Source organism: Talpa europaea, assembly GCF_964194135.1.
Source record: "Talpa europaea genome assembly, chromosome: 13".
NCBI classification, from domain to species: domain Eukaryota; kingdom Metazoa; phylum Chordata; class Mammalia; order Eulipotyphla; family Talpidae; genus Talpa; species Talpa europaea.
The window spans coordinates 93,409,737-93,425,847 of NC_140080.1; the positions used below are offsets into that span (position 1 = coordinate 93,409,737).

At 35.4% G+C, this 16,111-nt stretch overlaps 1 protein-coding gene across 1 annotated transcript in view; it reads right to left on the reverse strand.

Annotated features, from left to right (window-relative positions):
• Positions 1-11,067: 11,067 nt before the first annotated feature.
• CDH19 (cadherin 19) overlaps positions 11,068-16,111 on the reverse strand; it is a gene marked incomplete at both ends in the record, with an annotated part of 46,582 nt that continues 41,538 nt past the window's right edge. Inside the window, 2 exons of the mRNA XM_084251777.1 lie at positions 11,068-11,558; positions 13,929-14,180. Coding sequence (XP_084107903.1) covers positions 11,068-11,558; positions 13,929-14,180 — 743 coding nt within the window. The remainder of the gene's footprint in view (positions 11,559-13,928; positions 14,181-16,111) is intronic.

The window sequence follows — 16,111 nt, forward strand, 5'->3', positions numbered from 1 at the left end:
GGCTGCAATTGTATGGGGAATATAACAATAAAATTTATTATTAAAAAAAAACAAAAACAAAAACAAAAAAACAGCGATTGTCAGTAACCCAGCAGAGGTTGTATACGCGAAACGTACATTAAATGTAAAGATGTGAATAAATTAAAAGGATAAGAAAGATGAACCAAACAAACTATAATTTTTTAAAAACTTGAATCAGTATATAAATTTCAGACATAGTGGAATTCAGAACAGGGAAAAGTTCATTCTCAGTTTATGCTGTAAGTTCACTGAGTTTTGAGAAATGCACAGCATTATTAAATTTTTTATTATATTCTCCCAGAGTAGTTCCATTAGCCTAAAAAGTTACCTGTTTTGTTTTTTTTTCTTCACTTGCTTAATTTTCCTTCTGCCCTCCCCCAAATTCTGATCAGCATTGATCATACTACTTTTTAGTTTTGGATTTTCTAGAATTTCTTAGAATTCCAATCATATCATAGGTAGCCTTTTAGACTTAATGTCTTTCACATAACAAAGTGCATTTAACATTCCTTTGTGCCTTTGTTTTTGGCTTGATAGCTCAAATCTTTTATTGCTAATGGTGTTCCATTATATGCGTGTGTCATGTGCCAGCTTGTTTATCCATTTACCTATTATTGAAGGACATCTTGATAACCTTTTTTTTTTTTTTGTGATGATGTATAAAGTCTTTGCCAAGTTGGGTAAAAATCTAGGAGCATGATTTCTTGGCCATGTGGAGGAAAATGTTTAACTTACTAAAATGATCCCACACTGTCTTCCAAAATGGCCGTGACATTTTGAATTCCCACCCACAGAGGAGAGTGGCTGTTGCTCTCTGTATTTATGGTCTTAATAGGGGGAGCGTTTGAATTTTAGCCATTCAAATATTAGTCTGTCAGAAAAGTCATGACATATTTTTTCTATGTTTTCTATGCAAAAATGTGTCATGGCTTCTCCAATGATCCAACACGTGTGTAGTTATATGTCACTGTTGTTTTAATTTGAATTTCCCTGATTGAAAATGATAGCCAACATTTTTTCCTGTGTGTATTTGCTGTTTATCTTTTTTCATGTGATGCCTGTTCAGACTTTAACACATATTTTAATTAGATTATTTTCTCATTGTTGAGTATTATATATTTTGAGTATATCTATATTTTGGGCAAAAAGAACATTTTCAGATATGTTTTCAAATATTTATTCCAGTGAGTAACTTGTGTTTTCTTTCTCTTAACTGTCTTTTTATAGAGTCAAATATGTTATTTTAATAAATATACCTTATGCATTTATTAAGGATTATGCTTTTGGTATTGTATCTAATACCTCATTAAATAATGAAAAATATTCTACAATATTCTTTTCTAGCAAGTTTAGAGTTTTGAGTTTTTCTGGTTTTCACCCATTTGTGAGTAGATCATGTGAATGTGGTGATGTCTATACCCAGGTTCATCTTTCTGCATGTGTCTATGCAATAGTGTCTATACCATTTGTTGAGAATCTATCCTTTCTTCATTGAGTTCCTTTTGCTCCTCTCGCTTTAATATATGAAAATCAGAATATTTAGAACAAGGGAATCTCAGGATGGAATGCAAAATGTAACAAAACAATATAAATGTATTAAAAGTCCATGAGGGCCTCCTGGGTGGTGCAGCAGTTGAGCGCTGGGTTGTGAAGCTGCCTGCAGCCTCTGCAGCGCCAGTTCGATCCCCGGCTGCTCCCCGGCCACTAGAAGAGGGTCCCACATGGCGCGCAGACCTCTCCTGCCGCCCGCTGCTCCCCTCAGCAGTGTACTTCGGTCCCTCTGCCTGTTCTGCTCCCTGCTCTGGCTCTGGTGAATTCTCTCACCCTCCCGCACTTCTGACTGTACCCAGTGCTTGTATAAATAAAATCAATCAATCAATTAATTAATTAAAAAATAGAAAATAAATAAATAAATAGATAGATAAAAGTCCATGAAACAACCTTACAGATAGATGAGGGGGCCTGGGTTCTGATCTAAATAACTTTGGAAATAAGTAGGGTATATAAATCTAAAGGTCAGGGAATCTATACATAAGACCTATATTCTCCTTGCTAAAGTTTTGATCCAAAGGGTTTCTAGTAAACAAATCTAATGCTGCTGTAGATGCATATTAGAATGAATTAATTATTGTCTTTCTACTGTGACTCTGTGTTGTACACCTTAACATCTGCCTTTGCCTCACTAGCATTGTTCACTGCTTCTATCTTTGGTGCAAACCTAACTTTGAGCTAAGTTCTATGTTCCTGCAAAGTGTTCAAGACAGTCCTGCTGTCCAAAGTCATTCCACTGTGCAGTGGGTAAATGTGTATCAGGGGTGTAGAATTGTGTCTGTGGATATGAATGAGCATCGTCTTCTTTAAACCCAGCTCAATTATCACCGCCTTTGCAAGCATTTCCTCACCACAAACCTTTATGTAGCCCCCACAGGGCATGATCAGTCATTTTCCAAACCCACTTTATATTCTCATCAACAGTTTCTGCTTTATGATCAATACATTGTAGCACACGTCTCCCTGCATTAGAATATGTTTTGTGGGTGTTCAGAGGTCTTGTGTTATTCTCCTTGGTTTTACTAAAGTGCTTGGCAAGTAGTGGGTGCTCAATATTCATTGATTGGCATTAAAAAGTGAAAGTTGAATAAAAGTGTAGGCTTCATGTCAGCAGACAACTGGGATGTGGATACAGAATGGATTATCAGTATTTTATGGTGTAACTTTCTCATCCTATATGTTTCTATGATATATATGTATACAAACATATGGAACAGTATTTTCTATTGCACTCTGAGGTAAATGGAGTGTGTACATATGTGTCACTACTTAGTATACTCAAGCCATTTGAAAAAATGGAATATAGAGATCATATGTCTATCATTGTTATATCTAATAGCATTATTCAATTGGATCTTTTGAAGAAAATATGTCTCCCGGAACAAAAGTACTGAAATAGTTGAGGGGCACATTAGGACATATTGCTGTACAAGGAGTTTAACATTGTTTTAACTGTATGGGAGTTAACTTTTGCAAAGATTAACAATGCTACCCACGCACTATAATTTCCCACAGAATATCTACTAAATATTTGAGTATTCAAAACCAATATCCCTTGACTCTTATAATTAATGCAAAGCAGTAGATGTATGTTATTTAAAAATTTATTACTACTCTGATCTTCTATCATCTGGGGCAATGTCTTAAGGCAGAGGGTAATCGTAAGAGCCACAACTCAAATCATTTCTTTTTGAATTAAGGTACTGGCTAGAACAAGAAAAGCATCTCAAATTGCTTTATACAGGTGGTAATGTTGATGATCCCGTGTCTCTAGGCAGGCTGGCTGCCATGTTTAACATATTTAGTACATTTAGGCATCCCACCTTTCAGAAAAGCAATTAGGGGTCATAATGGAGTACCCTGATTACTTAATGTTATATACAGTACAAAAAGTAATGGGTGTGATTACGAAAGGGAAAATTTGGGACTGAGATCCGCCTCAGGGAGTAGCACATACACCATAGAAAGTAGAATTTGGCTTTTAACATTGTAAGGCATGTAGCAGAACAAGAGCCAGTTTGGAAATTAAGAGCTCTGCCCCCATAATGCTCTTTGAATTCAACTCCCAAGGTTCCAAAGCTTTGTGCAAGCGATTCAATTAGAAGAGAACACATTATAAAGTAGTAAGTGATTTACAAGGACAGAAATCCTTCTGCAATTTGGAATGTTAAATATTCTGAGATGATTCACTAAGCTATGACATTCAATTCTAGCTATTTCTACATATTTCAACAAATCTATTAATTTTATTAGTATTGCAAACTAATAATTTTAAAATTAATGGAAAGCATTTGAAATTTCAGATTTTAATGTAATATAAAATTCTGTGTAGGTTGCTGCTACTTCCCTATGCATATTCAATTTATTTTCTCCTCTGAGCTGATAATGATAATGAGTGCCTTGATAGAAATTATAGAAGGGGCCACCATCTTCCATCTTTGTAAAAATGAGAAGCATGCATCCCTTGTTGGAGCAGACTTTGGTGTTGATGCCTTATCTATCTTGCCTTTGCCAGATGAGAGTCAAGCTTCATTTCAGCAATTGGAATAAAGCATTTTAATTATCTGATTAGATGCTGCTTTCCACCTCCACCCCACACCATGTTCTAAAATTTTCCTGACAACAGACAAAGATTCTTCACTTACTTGCTTTCCACCAGGGAGAGTCTAGAGTATGGTGAGCTGTCTCCCATGCACATTGTCTAAATATGTTTAGACATGTACCTCCGGAGTTAGGATCTCTTGTCTTCGCCCTCTCCTGTTTCACTATTCCAAAGATTTTATGTTTTTGACACTAAATTTGATAAGAAGACATTTTAAAATAAGGAATTTCAAGTGAAAACCAGAAATTAAGTGCACCCATATTACTCTCCACTGGCCACCTCAAAAGTCAGCACCACATTTGAATATGTGCGTTAGGACAAAAATACAATGACATCACAACACAGATGTCTACAAAATCAGTTGATTGATATGCATCTCAGTGTGTTATTGTGTGCCATGACTGTACATGCTACTATACAATCACATGTTGTTGCGAATGAAAAGGAAACTTCTACCTTGTTTTGCCCTCAGTGAATTTGGTGTGTAAGGAGACTCAACAGACTTGACCAGGTGTCAGTGACAAAGGTGTCTATTACCTTGGTGCTGGGTCATATACTGGTCAGCTGCTACCTCATTTAAACAAGGAAAACTTACTCATTAATATGATAGAGACATGCAGTCAAACAGAAGGGGAAAGTTAAGGGAATATGTCAGGTTTATTATTTTTTTTTTTGTTCCTAGGATACAGACTATGGCTAAAAGATAAGACAGAGATGCAGCTTTGCTTATTTATATGGAAATGCGGTAGTGTTGTCCACCAGTGCCATGATATTTACCAATTTTCTGAGTCTTGTTCATTTTCAATCACTTGATTCTCAAAGGTCATTGCTGAAATACAGTTAATACCTGTCTCTAGTTGAGGATTAAACTAGGGGGAAAAGATAAAACACATGGATAATAGTAAAACATCTTAACAGAACAAAAACCAATATAAGAAATGGAGATGTGGTCATGGATCTGAATTCTCCAACGTGAATTTAGTGGTTTTGTTTTATTTTGTTTTAACCATACCTTTGTCTTAATTGTTGTTCTTTCTCTTGCTCATCATTTATGTCTGTTCAGGCCTGCTATTCTTTTCCTGAAGTAATCCAGGGATATTGTATGTTTCTAGGAAGTTGTCCATTTCTTCCAGGGTGTCCAATTTATTGGACATATAATTGCTCTGCTTGTAATACTCTTATTCTGTAGTAACTGTTGTCAATTCTCTATTTTATTTATGCTTTCTCTCTCTTTTTTGTGAGTCTGGCTAAAAATTTATCTATTTTGCTAGACTTTTTGAAGAACCAGCTCTTGGTCTCCATGATATTTTGGATTGTATTTTTGATCTCCATTTTTAGGTGTAAGCTTAGATCTCTTATTTGCTATTAGTCTTATTTCCAGAGGTAAGCCTGTTTTTCTCCATGTAGTTCTAGTATAAAATGGAAATATATTTTTTTCATTAGTAACAGAATGAGCAACAACCATCTTGATTTTTCCCCTACATTATCTATTATCACAAGTTGCTTCAAAATGTGGTTATTACCAAACTTGTCAGTTTTTCCTTAAACATAGCAAAATCCCTTCTGACTAGCATATCTGATATACAATATTTAACTTGAACAATTATTTTTTCCCATCTGGAACATTATCCTGGAAGGGTTAAGGTGGTGAGGCAGAAAGCAACAGCAAGCTAATTATTGTCCTGAATTAATTAATTTTGTTCTTGCCTATATTAATTCTGTTGTAAGGAGATCAGTCTACAAACACTATTAGAGATAAACTTAACAATACAATAACAATTATTATGTTAAAATAGTAGGCAAAATGTCATGTTCTATAAAGCTCATTTACATATATAGATATATCTATCACTTTCTATCTATAGATCTAATCTCTAGACATACCATTTAATATAATTCCTGCAATGGTCCAATGAATTATATATTCCTAATATTGCCATTGTATAGAGAAAGTTACCAGATAGAAGCTATTAAATAACTTGCCTAAGGTTATACAACAGAGAAATGCTAGCAACTAGAAAATAACTCAAAAAGTACTACATTCACTAGCATGTAAATGAGGTAATATTACAGAAACATGTGAGTAACACCCATTATTTCCTTTTCAAGACAAAACATTCTATATAATCATGAATATGCTGTAGTTTCCATGTCCAGTCTTACTTGTAGCTGATATAAATCACTAAGCAATGCAGTTCAGTAGAACATATCACATTTTAAATTTTAAAATGTGTGAGTACAAAGAAACAGCATGAAATAAAGCTGTGTAACTATTTTAATATGTTCTCAAATGTTTCGATAATGCTATGTTATATATGTATTTTACTTATGCTCAATATTAGAACATTGCATTTTAAATTATTGGAATTATATGAAATGTCAAATTGAGTTGGTACATTAATGTATCCAGTTTATTGATTAGTCTGTACCTTGAAGGCAATATCATTAACATGTTTAATGCTATCTCCTCTTTTTAGACACATTTGCATGAACTTCTGATGTCTACTTTGCCCAAATCTCAGAAATTTTATATAGCTTCTGGTCACTGACAAATTAAAAAAAAAATCCTTTCCAGGAGATTTTAACCTTACATCCAATATAAAATTCTTTCACCCCCTCCCACTTACTCTGCAGCCTCTAAACTCCGGTGTCTGGATGGAGTGATGAGAGATGAGCAGTGCAATAAACATGGCTGGTGTTACCATAATTTCACAGCCGGAGTCTTGTGTGATGACAGGCATCAGACGGCAGGCACTTTATCCTGGGGCTCAGAGACGTTTTAAGCATGTGACGTCCGTGTTGTTCCTTAGCTTATGTGACATATTCTTTGGTTGACTGATTTAAGCTCACTCTCAGATTCAGCCTCTGTGCAAAATTTCTACAGCTGCAATCACTTAACCCAGAGAAAACTAGAGCGACTTTGCCTAGTCAGAAACTAGGAACTACACTTGGCCTAACTGCAGCCCTCTCTCTAGCCCTGTCATTAAGACCAATCAGTCATTCTCCCATCTAGGTAAAAAGGGCAGCAACAAATTCTAACAGGTCCAAGGATCTACTTTGTGATCGAGATACTTGCCGCCCTTCTCCAGGAAATCACAATTTCTCTCTAAGAAGATGGGAGCAGGTGGGAGAGAGGGAGAGAGAAGAGAGATTAGATTAACAGGTGTTAGATTGGCTGATAGCTATTTGGTGGATAATACATTAGAGAAATAATAGATTAAACAGTAGGTAGACAGATGATAGGAGATAGAGGACTATATAGAGATTTGATAAGTGACAGATTACATAGATAGACAGCATAATTGGATATGTAGATGGCTACTTACTCCTTGCCTCCATTTCTCTCTTAATAGTGCCCAAGAATTCATGTGATATTGAATATACTTTTATACCATGTAAAAGAATGTGAAGCCACCTTGTAGGTATCGGGCAGCCCTGAAACTGAACATTGCCTTTGTTACCACATTGTGCTCTGAAGTGTGGTGCAGGTTCTCAGGCAGGGTGTTTTCACATAGTCATCACACTTCATGGGAACTTATTCACAGGAGACTTCCTACAGTGATCATCAAAGGACCTGTTTTGACTGAACAGTATAACTTCATTACTTTCTTTCTCACCAGGTACATATTATCAATAAATCAAAACAAATTAAAATGCCAAATATGTAATTTCTGGGAAGATTCTGAAAAGTCTTTAGTGTAACCCAAGAACTACATAATGTTAACCTATTTTGAAAAAACAAAAACAACACCGTCCCATATTAGTATCCAATAAGCATTAATATGATTCCTATGTATGGCAAAGTAAGATAACTTGGGATTCATTGTTACATTCATCTCAGAAACAATGACTGTTCACTCACTATGTGGTAGAAGCAATTTTAGACAGTAACATACATACAAGACAGACGATTCCTTGTCCACTTGGAGTTTACATTCTAATAGGGGGTAAAGAAGGCAACAAGTAAACTAGTCACAATAACCCAGTGGCTAAGTGATCTGATGACAAGCCCATTATAGCAAGGGCCATAGTGGGGAGATGAAGTCAAGATGCATTTTCTGAGGATGTTGCAGTTGATCACAGTCCTGGCTGAAGTGAGGACATGCAAGAAAAGTGTTTGGAGGAAGATTGTTTCAGTCCACGATCATAATTTTGAAAGAGTTAAGTCAGTGAGTTTGGGAGAGGAAGGAAGGGCTGTAGCAGTAAGCAGGGCAGGATACTTAAGGCCTTATGCATCAAGTCAGGACGTTGACTTTTGCCTTTGCCTCCACCAGGTTCCACCAGTGCTGGTGTTTTGCAGCAATCATGTGAAATAGGTTGAGTAGACATAATTTCATGTTATCAAGGAATACTCACAAAGATTAGGTAATTGGACCAAGTCTGCACAGATTCTTCAACAAATGTCAACTAATTCAAATTCAGATCTGGGAGACTCAAGCCCATATGCTGGGTGAAAGATAATATTGCCAGCAAGTTCTGATTCCTGTAAAGGGCTAAATATTTGCCTGCTTCAACCATTCCTTGTGTAAGACTCACAGACAACCTGGGAGTTAACTCAGGGTGTAGTTAAGCACTGCAGGTATTAATGCGAAACAGTGCTATTTTCATAAATATTTGTGTTGATCTAGACTTTATTTAAATTTACAGAAATCAGGTCTTAATGTTAAGTTTTTACCTTAGGATTTAGCTGTGTTCTTACAACACCCATGTTATTAGAAAAAAGACAAAACAGTTACTGAAATATTATCAAGTATAATTTTTAGGTAATTGCAACTTCTGTACTGAAATCAGAGAGTATTTTTTGCTACAGTTTTAAAGGACACTTTTAGACAAACAAATAGATATGCAACCTCTATTTCTATGTATCTTCGGGTTGACAACCTATCATTTGATAAATTGGAGTTTATGTGAATACATCTGCCTACTGGTACTGGACATAAACATTAAACTTATTGATGTAGCTATACTGTGGCAAGGTGCTTTTTCATAAGGCATCCATTTACATTTGCAAGTTGTTTGTAAGACTTCCAGCCACGACAGAATCTGTGACAATTCCCAAAAGACTCCATTTTTTTTCATTCCCTATTTCTTTTTTTCTACTCTACTTTTCATGGATTGCATCAAGCTGCTTATCATAATTTCCAGTTCTTCCACCAAGATTCCATTGCACTGTTTCTTAATACAGGAAAAAAAAAATCTTGTGGAATTCATGAAACTTTCTCTAACTAAAGTCTTTCAAGTTTTGTGCCAATATGACAGAAAGATAAATATTCTCTCAACTCACACATTTCTGTTTTACTTGGAGGTTTGACTCCCTTTAAAGTTTATTTTGTTTATTTTTCTTATTTGTCTCTAAGTAAATAATATGACCATATAAGAATTTATCATGGCTTATGTCCTCTCATCTACTTCCGAGCTGTTGTCTTTCAAGTCTGATTTTGTCAGGCTTTTGTAAAGTGATGACGTCTGTGTCACGAAGAAGGTAACACGTGATTGATATTGATGAAAAGACTCTTCTAATCCATTGAATGAATGCTTCTGTTTCAAAGTACAGAGAAAAAAAAATACTGTAGTCATTCAACTACTCTAGCTTTTGCTCAAAATTATTTAAGAGTTGATTTAAACACAGATGGTCATTTGTTCTACTCACCTCCACATGCTACTAATAAAAGATGAACATATACACTAATCCTGTATTCACTTTCTTGCTGTTCAAACTCTGAATTTTGCATTTCACCTTGATTTGAGTAGGGTAATAAGGATCATCCTTAAAAGTTTGATTAAAATTAAAGTGTTTTATTATCTTATTATCTAGTTACCATAAAGCTTTATCCCGAGCAGCTTAGCATACTTCCTTCATACTATTACAATAAAAATAACTATTGAACCTAATTTTATGTTCCATAATAAAAAATGACACTGAGGAATGTTATATTCTAAGCTCTTAATAAAACAGGGTTTTGAGGATTTTATCATGTTTTAGGCTATGCATGGTAAGAGTCACTGCAGTTAATCATAGTATTTAGGATAAATATTAATTCAACTTTGAATCTGGTAATCCTTTTACTTACCTCTCAATTTCAGTAGCAGTAAAATTAACTTAAATTGTTTACACTTTTCATCATTTTTATAAAGTTTTGATTTAATGAGTAAATGTTGACATGTATTTTGTCACTGTATTGTGACATGATAAAAATACATTGTGGTTACATATGAAAATAATTTATGAAAAACTTCTAAACATATTTTCATGTCCCTTTTTTATACAAAGCTACAATATCAAAAACAATAAGAATTTACATTCTATCATTAATTAGCATATCCCAAATATCTATCTAAATATGAAATATTTTATATGCAGTCTTGACAATGATTTTGAAATATCAACTTGAATGAACCCTGGAGTCTCAGAGAGAAACTTATTCATAAAAATGAGATCTTTTTAAAAAGTTTTATGTAATCATCCAAACCATCCCAAGTTTGTTTCTGCTGAGTGTTTCATCTTGGTATGGTATCAAAAACTTTACACACGTAAGTATTTAATTCTTACTTTGTAAGATTTTGGAAAATGCAGAAACAAAAAAAAGGGATGATTTCATTCAGCAACTTTTCACATTAAGCATTACATTTTTATTTTTTGAGAATGTGTATAGAATGGTATTAAAAAAAAAAAGACCATGGGATATGGGATATTTCAGTGATGTGCTAGAGCTGGCTGGCATCAGCCCTTAAGACTTGATCATTAGCATCTCTCAAAGGCAATCAGACACCACCAGTCCTCTAGAAATCTCTGCTTTTTGCCCCAGAGAGCTGGACCACACAACTCTCACCAACATACTACTAGGTGGCCCCCAAACACATGAGCACTTTAAAATGTTAATAAGCAGCAACCCTTAATTATTTGACCGTGTGGCAGAACCAAACATGTAGGCTAATCTTTTAAAGCGAGGTCCCAAGTCATTCAGGTAATCATAATTTTCATCCTGATCAGAGTCTGCAGAGCCCAGGGAGCTCAGGGACGCAGCTAACGACCCTGTTCCCTCGAAAGCATAGGTCTGGAGGGAGTCAAAGGGTGGGGCACAGGGATCTGAGTTCGCCTCCTGCAGCTTTTCTAGAATGAATCTCCTGAAGACCGCACTGTCGGGCCCAGCCTGCAGGGACTGCCTGTAGAGGCTCCGCATGTCCCCAGAGGTGGCTCTCCTGGCCCTGCGCTCCCGTACGGCCACGCTCCTCCTCAGCTGGGCCAGGTCGAAGGCCTGCGTGTCTTCCTCGCCACCTCCTTCATCGTCGTACCGGAATATGTTCTCCCGGAAATCTTCACCCTTCTCTGGAAACAGAGTCTGTTTTCGTCTTTGTTTCAGCCCTAGGATCAAAAACACAAACCCTGGCCAAGAAAGCACACCAGAATATTAATTGGCATATGGGATAGAATATTGTCTGTAAATAAATACTATTATTTAAACATTATTCATAATAATGTTAGTGATTCTTGTTTTTGTTCAAAAATCAAGCAACAGACTTTATTAGACAGGGAGCTGTATTGCTGTTGAAAGATTTAAAAGGGGCTTGAAGAATGTCCTAAGGACAACAATCTTTCAGGGTGATGTTTTAGAGAAGAAAAACAACATAAAAATGTAATGAGCTGTTTTTAGGAGAATCGAGTTGAAATTTAAAATTTTATTTTGTGAATATATTGACAATAGGACATAGTAGAATAAGGGAACGTTTTCCAATCTATGTGCATTTGTCAATCTTAGTAACCAATGAGCCATGTTAATCGAATTTAAACACAATGAACTAATTTGAAATTCCCCTTTGAAGCAAATGTGGCATTATTATTTTCCGAGTTAATATTTACTGATTACAAAGTATGTACCAGGCATTTTTATAAAAGCCTCACTCACTGATTTAGTTGTTAGGATACCCATATATTATCATTTCCTCTAAGGACAGGCAAATGGGAGCACAGAGGTGGTAAGTCGCTTTTCCAGAATCACACAGCAGGGAAAGTGAAAGCTTCCACACCAGAAATTTGGTTCAGAATCTGTGATCTATAATATCACATTAATTTTGGAAATCCTAAACTGCCTGGCTTTGAATCATAATACTGATATGTCCACAATTCATTTCTATTATATCAGATGCTTTTAATATCTTGTGGAACCAGGATTTCATAGCATTTTATTTTGAAGAAAAATGCGTGCATGTGTATGTAAGGTTGCTCTTACTCAACCTCGAGTCTTATGTAGCTATTCAGAATTTTGTATCTAGGATTTGAAACAAACACCGACCACTGTTATTATGATCACGAGAATGAATAGATAAGACAGTATTTTATATAAAACATACATTTAAAAATAGTGAAAAAGTGCTCTTAAATTCAATAAAGTCATCATATTAGAATTGAGGTACTGTTTTTTAAAGCTGATGTGAGGTATCTGATTGAAGAGAAAGGGGGAGAAAATAGAAGGCATTCTTGAAGCTCCAAGAAGAAACTCCTGGCTGCTGGCTGACGCACAAGCCTCACTATCACTCACGCCTTCCGTGGTGAGGCTGCCTTGGTTCCCTCCAGGGCTGCAGGACTTGGTTCGAGTCTGCTTCCGGGAGTAATTCAGTATTTGTCAGATGCTGTAAACTACACTGCTCTGACTGTGTTTTGCTATTTATATCGAGTTATGCAATTCTAAACTCGTTTTTTATGATAGAAGGTCACTAAAAATAATTTGCAAACATGGAGCTGGGAATCAAAGAATGGCAATAGTAGGGGGAGGAATGAGTAGTTTTTGAAGCTGTGACAGAATGGGAGCCATGGCAAAGCAAGCTGTAAAACGCATCTTATGTCGGTGTGAGCCACGTGTTTGGGGTTTTAGAACAAGTTTTGCATAAAACTGCTCTCAACACTCAACGCAGTGGTGTTGACTTTTGATGGGAAATTAACAAGGGAGGCAAGAGAGCTGTAGATGACATACACTGGCATGCTCTGGAAAGGGAAAGCTCATGCTGGGTGAATCATTTTCAGTCTTGCAAGTCTGACTACAACATTTTGGGGTTTTATTTTCCTGATCTGGAAAATGAGTACAACTAAAACCTGCTTGTGAAAACAGCAATAACAAACTAAAAATGGAGCTATGTTACCACGATTGCCGTTGAGTGTAGCACATAGATTAACTAAGTCTCTCTTTTATACTCCTCCATCTGCACATTTACTCTTTTTCCTAGTGTGTCCAGGGCTCCAGCGAGCTGCAGTGAGGGCTGAATAGTGCTGTGCTAGAATAGTGGGATCCCAGCACCTCTTTTCTAGCTGTAGGACCCTATGCATGACTCAATTTCACTTTCTTCATCCCTATACTGCAGGCGATAAAAGTGGCAATTTCATCAATTAATATAAGAATCAAACTGTATAATTCTTGGACAGAAAGAAGCACCCCACAGAAGCTCACCATTATCATTATCAACCTTAATATAACTATCTCTGTTGCACTATGTATGGATCAAACACTCCTGAGTGGATGTGCACGCACGTACTCACATACTCATACAAATTGTAAAAGGTCTTTGATTTTCAGCTTGTAATGCACAGCCACTCTATTTTTCATTTCACTTCACTGGAGTTTCAAACTGTAATCCATTCAGAAGACCAGTTAAGCAAATACACACACAAATACACACTTTACAGCTATAATGGAATTCACTCTTTTCACAGTCATCATCTATTTTCAACGAAGGAAGACAGGTTCATCTCTGCACGACTCACCAAATATGATCATAACGCTTATCAGAATAGCAAGGATGATCTCTGTCCGGAATGCCAGGGCCAGCAGCCGCTCCTCCTTACTGCAGGTCTGCGTTCCACTGCTGGCATCGCAGTCACACACGTAGACTGTGAGGGTGTTTGTGCTTGTGAGTGGGGGTATCCCATTGTCGGCGATTAGGATGGGGAGGTAGAAGACAGGCTCCTCTTGGAGGCGGAAACCAGTTCTATTAGTCAAAATGACAGCTGTGTTATCTAAAACAAAAATCCATGCGCATAGTTTTTCAATGATATAAAATAAATTCACGCCAGCCTACGTGCTAGAGGCAACAGCATGGTCCTATCGAATAAGGTCAAATAACGGGAAGAAGGCATTTCTTGTAAAATGATAAAAGAGCCGCTCAAAAGGTCATCATTGACTTTCATGTAGGCTAATTATGTAACTGGATACATTATATACATGATCCAATTGTCTTGATAAAACAGGAAACTTAGAAGTGGGCTATAGAATGCTTTTAAAACCAGGTATCAATCAATTATAGGGGTACTAGCATTAAATTAATAATGACAGTATCAGTTTTATTTGGATTAATTACTGAGAATAATATATATATTTTCTAATAGGAACACATATTTTCACAAATATACATACTCAATATGATCAAAGTCATCTACGTATAACAGCAAGTGATTTTGAATATTGTATCAACTGAGAGAAGAGTTTTTATTTGGTAGGACAGATGCTACTGAGATGCTTCTTTTCACATTGATCTTATTAACTCATTTTCCACTTAAAATTCAGAAAATCACTGAACCTTTGTAATATTGATTCAACCAGCAGAACGTGAAAAACTGAACAATAAATATTTCAATAGGCTTTAAATTTCTACCTGCCTCCCAAAATATTCTAAGTAACATTATTTGGTGCCATTTCTTGTGCATCAATACTGTTTTCCCTTTTTTTTTGTATTGTCATCCCCCAAAATATATTCTGGAGAAATAAGACAAACTTTACAGACACGAAATATAAAATGCAAATAAATGGAAGGCCTTTCAAATGGATGCGTACTTATGATTTTCTCAAATCATATTTTTAAATGAATTCTCCATTATGCTCTTGAATCTATAAAAAATCTTTTCACTTTATTTATTTGACAAATACATATGGTGAGAGCATTTCTTTTTTTGCAATATATATTTTAATAAATTACGTATAGCCAAGAACATTAAAACAAATCAATTATTTTCTTTATTTTCAATATATTTATTTTCCTAATAATCTTAGCTATTAATTTAAGTAAAACTAAAATTTACTTAAGTGTACTTAAGTAAAGTACAGTTTTTATTTCTTATATTGACGTTTGTATTTTTTTACGCTAAATTTGAGTTTCATTCAGTGGGGAATTGACAAGGATAAAAGGGAGGGATATCTTTATTTTTTATTGTAAAATTTAATTAACCAATTGATTTTCATAGAATGCTTTCAATGATTTATATATATTATTCATTATTATTTTAATTTTATATATTTTATATCATTTTTCATTTTTGCACAATGTATGCATTTTCATCTTGGTTATAGTCCTTATACAATTCCCATCCCCCCTTGTTTTGATCCTACTCCCTCCTCCCCCCAAACCCCCCATAGTGTGTCTCTGGTTTATAGTTACAGAGTCATATTCTTATTTTTCTCCCACAAACATTTGCCCATAAAATTCAGCTGTAAGGTAGGAGATCTACAGGTATTGGGTCACAGACACTTAAGTAATAAACCCAATGGCGTATCACATCTCCAAGGTATAATTAAAATCATACCAGCATTAAAATAGAAATTCATATGACTAAAGTCTTTTACTAAAGTGGAGGAAAAAAGAGCGACTTTGTATAAAATTAATCCACTTCTATGTGAAAGGTAAAAAAATTCTTTTACTTCACACAAAATCCTTTAAAACACTAATCTTAAGCCATTTTTATGTATTTATAACTCCTAATGAATGACTCCAAATACCTTTGAATCAATCAAGCTAACATGACTATAAAGTAAATATCTATCATTTTCAGCCCCAGACAGAGTTTGAAGCTTGAGTTACATGAGAATGTGAAAGAAACTATTGTGTGGATCTGTCATTATAGACTCAGGGTCATTCAGAACTTTATAGGGCTGAGGGCCACTGAGAATTTAAAAA